The sequence below is a fragment of the Lichenostomus cassidix genome, chromosome Z, assembly GCF_008360975.1.
Source record: "Lichenostomus cassidix isolate B80296 chromosome Z, HeHo_3.0, whole genome shotgun sequence".
Classification (NCBI taxonomy): Eukaryota; Metazoa; Chordata; class Aves; order Passeriformes; family Meliphagidae; genus Lichenostomus; species Lichenostomus cassidix.
Window position 1 is genome coordinate 7633903 of NC_139511.1, and position 11919 is coordinate 7645821.

Consider the following 11919-nt stretch of genomic DNA (forward strand, 5'->3'; position numbering starts at 1 on the left):
GAAAATGCTTCAAAAACCCTACACATTCTGGACATCAAACCAAAGCCACTGGTGCTGCACTAAATTATCAAGTTTAGAGCTTTTCCAGGAAAGATAAGAACTAGGATAAGATATAAATTAAGATACCATCCCCCGGAGAACTAAGATGTTGCTAGAAATTTATATCAAATTGCTTGAGGCCAGTTAATGGAAATTTGGCTCCAGAAACCCATGATGAACACCAGCCTGATGAATGTGGAAACATTCACTCCTAAGAGAGTACTAGGTGGTTTTTCCAAACTGGTTGTGTATGACTCAGAACAGTTGCACAGACACTCCTTGTTGCCCAAGTGAAAACTAGGCATGTCCAGAATTTTTGGAGGTAATGCCCTTTGGTAGTAGGGTCTGTCGTCTCCAACAGGACTGGCAAAATACATCCCTGATCAGGAGTGCCTTGTCCCTCCTCACTCCTTCTGTGGTGCCGACCATGCTTCAGAGTTTCCCTGTGCTCTATGCAAAGAGCTCTCCATGTCCCTCAAATCTGCCTTCAAAACCAAAGTCAGCCATGCTCAGTTTGCTTTCTACCACTTACCTGCACATTTTTATTTCCACACCAAGGTATTTTTCATCTTAAAGTACTAGTTTAACAGAAGAAAGGGGGCATAGGTGTGCACAGAGCTTTACACAGTTCTCATGATCCTTCTTGTTCCCAGTGCTTTATTCTTTGCCACATTCTGCATGATTTTGCTATAAATTCTCTAAGCAAGTGTCTAGTTTTGCATTGGTTTTGAAACCAGCATGTACAGCTGTGCTGCTAAAGTAACTTGCTGTTCATTAAGCACTGGCTTCAAACAGGGTGATCGTGAGATGCATATACTCCAAACATCTGTTATCACATTATTACTGATGCAAAGGCATCAGGGAAGCATACATTTAATGCTGCTCACCAATTTTTAATGGTGCATCTGGTGCTGGTGTTGCATAGAGTAGATTTTCTGGCTTCAAGTCCCGATGCACGATCCCATTTGCATGCAGGTACTAAAAAGAGAGAAAGTCAAAGCATGTAAGTGAGAATGGTCAAGCATGAGTTAACTTCTTTAAATTCTCTACAGCAACAGATTAATATTTTCTCTGTGTGTGACACAGAGTTACTTTACTAATTTTCAGCAGCTCTTTTTCCTGCAAATCTGCTCAGTATCCTTGGACGCATACTGAAATCTGAATAGGAAAATAAAATATGGGAAGGCAAAAATAACATAGTGTCCATTTGGGAACAAAAACATCTCAAAGAAGTATAATTGGATTTTAAATACAAGAGTAGCTTCTATGAAGCAATCTAATAAATGCTGGGATGCCGAAGTCTTGCTCAGAGGAAGGTAGTTTCTGCACATTATAACATTCTGAGAGACAGGAAAATGGTGACCTAGCTATTAAAAATGAAACAGACATATTTGAGTGGAAAGGATGCAGTAGATGTCTTGGGTCTACTACAAAATACTTGGGGTCCCCTGCTGCAGACTTCTCACAAGTTTTAAAAACACCCAATTGCAAAGTCCTAAAAATCCATCAGTCTTGCCAAAGCACATGCAGTATGTGTGAATTCACTCACCATTGAATTCCTGCCTTGCACTTATGGAAAGAAAAATTTCAAGCACATACAGCTGCCACTTACACTGCTATGGACAGAAATAGAAAACAATATAATATACACTATACTGATAGGAAAAAAAAAGGATAAACTAATGAAAGAAATTCTGTATTACTTGCTGATAAAATATTCACACAAAACTCAGAAGTCTTAGAAGAGATATGCTTAAAGGTTGAATCACATTACCTTATTTGAAAGTCTCATGTTCTACATTTTAGTAGCATCTCTCTCAGCTGTGTTTTCACTACTAAAAAAATTCAGTCTGTGTGCATATTTATGCAGGAAGTGACAAATGGTTAAATATTCGCCTAGACAACACAGCTATAATGTGCACCTCAGTTAGCATTTGAGGTGAATTTTTGACTGTGTATCTCATTGGAATTCCAGTTTGTATAAATTGCCAGTGATTAAATAACATTAAGGAGGAATACATTGCTCTGTCCTTGGGCATTGTTTTAGTGACATTGTATGCTTTTCATGTGAGTGTTTCTTCCAGTGCAATGAGTGTTTCTTATTGACTTCCTCTGCAACCCTAAAGTCACAGGATTTGTCACGATGTGGCTTTTGGAGCTCAGCCAAAGACTCTCATCTACCTTACTTCACAGTGAAATATAAGTGTTTGTTCCAGCTGTTTTCTACAACGAGATAACTAATCAATTATCTAAGGTAAAAGCAGCCAACAACACATGGAAACTGATGGATTACAAACTGCTACATAATTTAATGCAGCTACATCTGCATGGCTGCAAACAGTCATGTCCACCCTGCATAAAAATATATCTGCATCTGCCAGTGAAGAGGTAAGCATAGCCAAGATGCTCCCACAGCATAGTGTTTGACGTACACGGATAATAGTGTCACACAAGAATGGACCAACAGCCATCAAACTGGGGTGGACAGAAAAAGACGTCTGAACTGATCTGTGTTCATGTGCTGCAGATAGTTTAACTGCCTCTGTAGGAGTGAGAATGATCAGACATTTCACGATCACTTGATGGAAAACAGACTCTTCCAATTCATCTGCACAAGAACTCTTTGACCAAATTTGTGCAGGGGAATGTTCCAGCCAAGTCTACAGTCTTTTAGCAGGTCCTTTTTAACACATACCCGCAATCTTAAAAACATTTTATGCTGTGAGGCTGAAAACATAGAAATTTTCTTCTTTTTCCAGAAACACATTTTTGTGGGAGGGAATTTTGGGAGAAACTTTGTGAGAAGCTGTTCAACTTTTCCTCCCTTTTAAGTCATAATGTGAGGCTACCTTGTGGGGCTCCTTCTCAGACACAGCAAGAACCATAACTGACGACATCTGCTAACCATCTTGTGCCTCATAACTGAGTGACTTTTTAAACAACTTATGTTGAATTTGGAGTGGGAACTTTTTTTTTTGTTACAAACTCACGAAACCCCAAGTAGGAAAATCTCCCTCCTCTGTCCAGCCCACTATTTGCATAAAACTCACAGGATGGGGGTACCCAGAAAATGAAAATTGCCTCAATGACCTAACCCCTGCCTTTCAAAGAGTGCCACTGCAATAATCTGAGCTCTCTCTCTCAGGTGCCCTCATCACAACACCTGCAGCTACTCCCTCTTCACCACACCTCCCCTTATCTTCCCAGCATCTCACCCAGAATTCCTGCCCAGTCACAGCAACTCCTCTGACATTTCTCTGCAGCCCACAGAGTTCCTGCCACAGTCACACCCTAAAATCAGTCCCTGCTGCTCTGTCCTCTCTATCCCAGTTTTTCTCCTGCTTGGCTTTGGGTTGTGACAAGACATGCACATGGCTGGGGCCACCTCATGCTGCCAGGTCCTGGGTTTAACAGGGCTATTGTTGGCAGCTTGTATCTTTCATAATACCTCAAATTCTTTTCGTTTGGTCATATGGCCAATAGTTCTGTTGTGAACTAACAGAAGAAAGGGCAACATGGATAAAAAAACCTAAAACCTACCCCCAGTGTTTTTATTGGTGCAAATACCCCATTTTTCATGTGGGTGTAAGTACCCACTTGAGTTGTGGACCCCCAGGCCTCTGAGGGGAGAGACACCTGGCTGGACTTCTGTAAAAGGTGTCTGCCTCCAAAACGAGCCTTGTTATTAAAGGTCTCCAGAAGATGCAGTGACCTCCTGTCCCCCAGTCTGAGTCACCTGTCACTCACTGCGTTTCCTGCTCCACAACTCCCTTGCAACACTCTGTCCATTTTAATCTCTGCTTCTGTACTTAGTAGATACCCTGGGTCTGACCTGTTTGCAAATTTTCATCAGTCCAAATAGGTCTGCTGCCCAGGCATTATAGCTCCTGGAATTCACAGGCCTACTTACTTGGTCTTGTATAAACATGAACACTGTTCTGAGCTAAACTATCTTGGCTTAGAAAAATTAGCATAATCCACTCTGTGTAGCACTTAGCTCAGTTTATATATGCTATATTTTGAATGCTTTCACTTTACTTCTCATGTACTGATTTTCATAGAAGTTATGTTCCTTTGCCGGCAGAGTCTCTGCAGCATAAGTTCAAAGACTTTCCCATTTTGTAGTACAGCTTTGGACATCGTGCAATTCCACTGTCAGACAGGTACCCTGTGCTCTACTGTTTATGTGCCATGTCTCTTAATGACTAAGTTATGTGATCAAATGAGAGGATCTGGAGCCAGCTATCTTGCCAGAGCTCACTTCATGAACCTAGGCATGAGTGAATTACATCACTTTCCCCACCTATAGCATATGGATGAGACTTGAAAAATACTTTTCTTCTATGGCTGGATGTAGAGTTTTTAAATGCACACATTGCAGGACAGTTTAACATAGCATGTGCATTAAAATGTGATCATGATGTGGTGCTGTTTCAATAGCTAAACTATTCTGTTTTCAGTTTCTTCAGATTTTCAATAGAGAATGCCATCCAATAAAAGAAAACACAGACATCTCATATTACGTGGGAGAAAAATTTATAACAAAATTGAGTAGCATGGTCTTATTACTCTTTGAGAAACTTTGAGGTCAGACTCGTCATGACACTAGGTCATGCAGAGTCTGACATACAAGCTCTTCCTCTGCAGGACATACTTAAAATGAAGGTAGCCTTCATCTGAGCCTTTACTCCTGTGGTACACAACAGCAACTCATGACTGAATAATTTCTGTGACTTTAACTATGACTGCAACACAAAGACTTTTTTTCTTTTTTTTTTATCCCCCTAAGCTTTTTTCCAACTGCTGTGTGAGAATTTCTTTTGTTTTTTGTTTTGTTGCTTAATAATTCAGGCACCTATCGAACTTGAAAGATTTTATGACAAAAAGACAAATGCAAACTGCTTCAAACTCTGGCCTTATCCCTTAATTTTATTTATGGTACCCATTACAGAGAACTGTAGAAAAGTAGGGCTGTAATGAACCTGAATCATCTATTCCTCTCTATGCTCCATGGCAGCATCAATTACACCTACAACAGTTGTTTGTTCAATTTATTCCTGCAGACCTCTGCTACTAGAGACTCCACAATTGCCCCAAGCAATTTGTTACAGGGCTGTGCTTTCCTGACTGTTACAAAGTACTTCCCTGCGACTCACCTGGATTTTGGCAAGAGCAGATGAAAACCATAACTTTATTTCCTATATACAGTAGAGGCAGAAAGCAGATTATCTCCTTTTTTGCAAGAGCCTTTTGAGTACTCATTACCATGTACACAATCATTCTTCTCTCTTAGACTGCATGACTTTTGTTTGCTCAGTTTTTTCTAAACTTGTGGTCATTCTTGTTCTCTCTTCAAGGCAAGTGTCAGCTTGCACTAATGTGTTGAAAATGCAAAACTGCATTCCAGCTGGGACCTGATAAAGTTTATACAATGTATTAATAAAATTATTTGCCATTTTCCCCAACATATACCACTCCTGTATGCCTTTTGATCCAGTGTAACCCTCAAGTCCTTTCTCTTTTGTTCCCCCTGTCCTTGACAGTACGAAAACGACATTGAATTTTATCAAAGTTATTTTATTTCTACTCTGCCACATATTTGCAGATGTCTCCGATCTTATGGTGTACAAAATTTTTATAAGCATACCTTCTCTTCCATCATATGAGCAGAGCAGAGCAGAGAACAGCAGTGAAGGCTTCTCCTGAACCTCCACTTTTGTTCTTTAGACAAGCTGATAGACGTTCTCTCAGGAGAGACAACCAGTCCCTATGCAGCTTAAAATCACATCATCTTGATAATATCTCCCTAATTTGTTGTGAGACTGTCAGATGAGTCAAATACAAAAAGCTTTATTCATGTCAAGTAGGTACAATATCTTCTCTTTCTCCTCCACTAACAATGTCTCTTACTGTGCTTGAGAAAAAGTCAGACTGATTTGGCATGGCTTGATCTGAACAAAACCCTGCCTTGCTGGTGACCTCCATGCCTTGCTATCCCACAGCTGCCACATATATTTTTGCTTCATTATTTACTTTGGATTTTTTTTTTTTTTTTTGAGTGAAGGTAATTCCTCCCTTCTTCATCTTGAATTGAGTACTACACAAATCCCCTTCTCTGCCCAGCCTCCACCAGAAGTGAGTGTCGTGCGTTAAATCTATTTTAGGCTTAAAAAGTTGCTTTTTGAAGATGGTACTGTGCGGGTCACTGGGTGCAAACAATTAAAAAAATATCTAAGTTATTTGAATACACTCCGAAACTGATTTTCAGTTAACCTCTTTTTATTCTAGGCTCACCTTTTACAGCTCAGTCACTGCTATTAACTGTGCTAAGCACCTAGGTATAGTTGAACTTTTACAGAAAACTAGCAGATAAAAAAAGGGCAGAAACAGTGCTCCCTTCTTGTAGACATCTTTCAATAGGTCTCCCTCACCTGTAGATGTTCTTATGAGCATGACTGAGTTTGCTACTCTTCTTATCTCAGGCTAGATGCATTCTAATTTTCTGCTTTGGCCTTCCTGGCTTCAGCCTTTGAATTCCTGATGTTATTCCAACTCAGGCATGAAGAGCCTGACCTGTTCTCTGCTTTCCACACGTGTCTAACTCCAGCACGGGCTGTTCCTGAGTAGTGACCTTTATTCAAGGGCTGATGATGGCTGGTTTCTGTGTGCATTGGTTTAGCAGGGAGGAGAAGCCTGTCATCTGAAGTGGCTGGTGCAGTGGTTTCATTACAGCAATTTCAGTCCAGGATGCTGATAATGTGACAGCCATGGTCATGAATACCAGATTCCCTCATGTTTTCAAAAGGAAAATTTCCACCAGTTTCGTTGCTTGATAGAATATATTTAGGACTTGCCTGCTGAATTTATTACCAAACCAGGACTGTAGGGTTTTGAACAAAAGCCAGCACTGGACATCTTCTGCTAATGCAGTCATTACAAGCATAAGGAGCTGAAAACAGGGAGGTTTTTGCTCGCTTTTCAAGAATGTCTAGACTCGTAATTAAGCTCTTTCTGTAGCCTCACAAAAGCTGCACAAAAGAGTGTCATTGCATAATGAAAGCTACTGCACAGTAATTTCGTTTGATTACAGCCATATACTGCTTGAATAAGGCATGGTTAATTGATACAGACTTTGCATCAGTTAAGAGGAAGTTTAAATAAACTTTTAATAAATCAGAAGGATATTGGAAAAAAAATACTTTCCTGTTTTCTGGTCATAGGAAAGTGCACTCACCTTATACAAGTAGAATGGAAAAGCCAGTCTCCATATAACTGGTGTCTAAGATCTTAATTCAGCACAGATCTTACAGAGATATAGTCAAAATTCATCACTGAAAATGTACCTGGAATCCTATATTCCATGTTGGGGTAGGCTTTGGAAAACAAGACCCATGGAGCTTGGGGGAATTGAGAGATATCTAAAACGTTGCAGTTGTTGAGCACCTGTGTAGCATTACAATCTCATTCATGTATCAGCCAATTTGCAATTCACAGGCCCAACAAGTGCGCAGAAGTTACAGGTTGATAAGAGGATTGATATGGTATGTGAGCTGGAGCTGCTCTAGGCTTATCCTAGGGCAAACCAGGCAGTTCCTCTACATCTCAGTTTCCACACTTTTGAAACTGTTGAGGCATGTAAGATGCACAGATGTCAGAATGACATGTGCAAAGGGAAATGGAGACAAATAATATTTTTTTTTTAATGTTGCTGGCCCCAATGAAATCCATGTAAAATTCCCCTACTGCAACTTTGTCAGACTTTATTTAAAATATGTATAGTAATATGGCTACCATGAGCAGCCTGTTCCTGTGCTTCCATTTATCCCTCAGGCAGCACATAATTTTAAATGCAGAACAGGACCTGAAATCGTATGGGCTTTGGCTTTGGAAATCAGATAGTTTGATTTGTGCTGATTATGGAAAAGTGCATTTATCTGACTCTCTTGCTTATATGGTAAGAACATTGTTAGGGGTTTTTTTTTTTTTTCTGTACAAAATAGAACACAAGAATGGAAATAACTTTGAAATTATAGAGATGGTTTTAAGACATCTTGCAGAAGTATATGTTAGAATTCCTGCTTAAAGAGCTTAAAAGAAAGACACCAAATAAAAAACCATTGTCAATGGCAATGTCAGAACCCAGCTCCACAGGCATCAACAAGGTTTCAGTAATAAAAGTGTAAGATCAAGTTATGGTTATATACACAGCCTTATCTCCCCTTTGCCACCATTCCTTTCCTGCAGTCACATTGGTTTTGAGACTGAATGAACAGAGGACTATTTTATCACCACAAAAGACAAAACCAACATTTATTTATTTTCGGGATGTATTTCAGCAAGTTTTGAAATTCAGTGTCTGAATAAAAACAAAACAGTCTCAGAAAGGCCCCAAATAATGAAAACTCCCCCAAACATCCTGCAGAAATCTGATTCTTTGCACTTGGTCTTGCTTTTACTGGCTTCTCTGGGAAATAGGAGTATGCCATTATGTTTGCTACTTGATAAACCCACTTCCAAACATTTTCATAAAATGTCAATTAGCTTATTTAGATTCATTTAACAAAACTGTATTATAGTGGAACAAAGAATATTTGCTTTTCTACTTTGCATAAGTATGCATTAACACAACAAATTTGATTTATAGTTTCAGATTATAAATCTGTGTATTATGAGAAAGAATGAAGAAATGTATCAACAAAGTTGAATAAATCCAAATCTGATTATTTTCTTGGCTGATCTACGATATTCAAAATTATGAGCTAGGTCAGAAAGGAGGTTTTAAATTAAGCAATTGGGTTATGAAAAGTTTCAACTGCATTCCCCACAATTAATTTTCTTTTACATTTTGAAGCATTTTTATCTTTTTGGATGTACCAGCTTTTAGAAGAGTGAAGCAGCCCTAGCGATGATGACACCACACCAGGTGTGATGACAGCAAATCATGCACAGTCATTTCTGTACAATCTGACATATGTAGGAGACGGTAATGCACACACCTTCCCACACAATTCCCAAACGAGTGGGCTTTGTGCAGAGAGCTAACTGTCTGCAGTGGCATGAAATTCTCCTCTTAAACTGCAAGTAGGCCACAGCATCAGAGTAGCTAGAAGAGCTTTGATATAGTGGCTTTTTCTCAAATCCATCCAGAACAGCCACCCACTTGCAGAATATCTGAATTCAGAGAAAAGAATTAACATACATTTACCGTGTTGCTCATACAGCCACTCTGCGCTTTTTTTTTCTTTTTGTTTTCTTTTTTTTTTTTTTGCACTGCATGTCTGGGGTACAGAAGACAAAGATTATGTATCTTCTGCAATTGGCCAGACCCCTCATGCAGGGAGATCTTCCCACTACATTTTCCACATGGACTGGGCACCTTCCCAGCCTGCCCTCTCTCCAGCTGCATAAGGAAAAGGTGAAGGGTATATTTTCTTTTGGGAAAACTCAATCATTTATGGTGAATTCAAAAGAATCGTGGTAATAGATGCAGGGTAATGCCACAAAATTGCAGTGAGCAGAATTTACTAATCACATGTGACTCAATCTGTCCGACTTGCTGAGGTGCAGTACACTTAGTGAGGTGCAAGAAACCCCAGGAGAGTTAAACTCCCCCAAAAACCAGCATCCTTCTTAAAGCAAAAGCCAAAACCTAGCAGTGTAGTTCTGCCCTTTGTATGAGCACCTATTTCCTCTACAGTTTTGTTCAACTCAACCTCTCTGCTCAACTTCCTTCACTTAGCAAAGCTCTTACAACCAGCCCTGCACAGTGTGCTGAGGTTTTATGGTTTGTACAGAGATCAGAAGACAAAAAGCATCACATGCACATTACATTCTAGCACTTTGTTATACTCACTCTCTAGCTTCAGCGTTTTTACTTTATTGACCACAGTCACATTATCAACAAACAAACAAATCCCTAATAAGCACGAGTTTTTAATTAACTTCAAGACATGAAAAATATTTAAATAGCATTAGAGGTGGAATTATTTTAAGACAAACCTAAAAAAAATCCAACATCAAAAGTTTCATAAATATACTAATGTGCCTTTGTAAGGTAATGCTACTACAGCAAATTTGAAAGGAAGCAGGGAGAAATTTTAAAAAATCAGACTTCTTCCTTTTAGCCAATGGCATAAATCTACAAGAAGGCTTTTATCAATCTGTTATCCCTATATGGAATATAAAATTCAGCAAGATTACTGCAATCCTGGCAAATTTAAAAATTAAGTAGATTCTGTATTCTCAGCAGGTTACTGAAAGGCAGCTACAGTTTTTGCAAGCCAGTAATGTCTTTGGTTTTGCCATTGGGAAATTGAAAAGTTACAAATGAAAACCAATCTAGAATAGATCTAAAGCTGCTATCAATGATACCTGGTGCTAGCTCCCAATAACCTTCATCATCAGAGAGACATTTACCTAATGAAAAACTATTTGTGGCAGCATTAGGTTTTACTGACCACAGGGATTCAGTAGCCACAGCTCTAGGATACTTGTAACAGGGCCATAATACAATGCCCTAATTAGCCACAGGTGCACATCTGTTCAGTCTGCATCATCATGTTTTAGTTTTCTTGCAATAAATTGGGTTTTTTTTTATTATAACCAAAGCACTAAATTTCATTCTGATTAATTTATCTCCTTTTTTTTTTTCAAGAGGGATATTTTATAAAGTTATGTAGTCCTTAAATGGGTAAGTTACAATCTTTATTATGTGCTCCTGAACAAGTCGATTTTGTTCTGCCTGTATTGTACACTGCTAAATTAAGCCATGTCAGGAAGTGCTCCTGGGTACCAACACTCAATTGTCTGCACCGTTAAATGTTTAGAACAGTCCTGGGTAAATAAACACTGATCAAAACAGCACCCTTTTCCTCAAGCCAAAGATTATTCCCATGAGGCAATTTGAATATGGCCATTTTTTCTGAAGTCTGGCACACTTTAATGGCATGGATATTGTCTGTAACAAGCTAGCTGGCATTGCTGACAGAGTAACTGTTTCGGTAGGGTCAGACTGTAAATTGTTTCAAATGTGAGATTTCAGGGTAATAAACCAAGGAGGATGCCATTTCTTTTGTCCATCCAGGATATTCCAAATTATGAATTTTTAAAAAGTCTATAATTTTTAATGCATCATTGTATTTATGGAATACTTATAATTCTGCATTTGAATTCTTTTTTTGAGCATAAATAACACACAGATGTTTTGGGTTACTTATACTACATTCCTTGAATGGTGAAGTTTGGCCCATGTGTAATAGCACCACTTGTTAACCCTACTATCAACCACACATTCAAGAAAGAACTGCATATACCATATTATTAAAAAATAATCTTTTTTTTTATACTTTCATTAGAGACTTTTTAAAAAATGTCATTTTAAACAGCATAGCCCTAAAAGTTTACATGCATGGAAGAGCCTCCATTTATTAATTTGCTAGAGGTGAGCACTCAGCCTGTGCAATACAAAGGCCAATCTCAGTCTTCCAGGTGCCATGCCATTAAACCACAGTGGTTGGGTAGACTGATCTTAGCCTCACAGACTAATCTTAGACTGATATCAGCCTCACAGGATGCTGAAATATCTGCTCTTCTATTCTGAAATCAGGAAGGAAAACAAAATGTCATTTCTGTCAGGAACACCCAGCCTCAAGCACCTCGTTGCTCAAGGTACACCTTGCAGGCTAGGCCTGCCAACTATCCCCAGCTTTCATATTTTTGCAACACAAAATTTACACTTTAAAAGAGAAGTCTAGTATGCTTGGTCATGGCCATTTGGTGGAAAAGCCCAAACAACCTCACGGACAGTTACTTAGGACCCCAAACCACTGAGAATTCATAAGACCCATTTCTGTTCTGGGTTTCCAAGCCTGAATTTGCCTC

At 39.0% G+C, this 11919-nt stretch overlaps 1 protein-coding gene across 1 annotated transcript in view; it reads right to left on the reverse strand.

Annotated features, from left to right (window-relative positions):
- Positions 1 to 11919, reverse strand: part of CAMK4 (calcium/calmodulin dependent protein kinase IV) — a 143355-nt gene that overhangs the window by 14189 nt on the left and 117247 nt on the right. Inside the window, exon 6 of the mRNA XM_085042823.1 lies at positions 927 to 1017. Coding sequence (XP_084898949.1) covers positions 927 to 1017 — 91 coding nt within the window. The remainder of the gene's footprint in view (positions 1 to 926; positions 1018 to 11919) is intronic.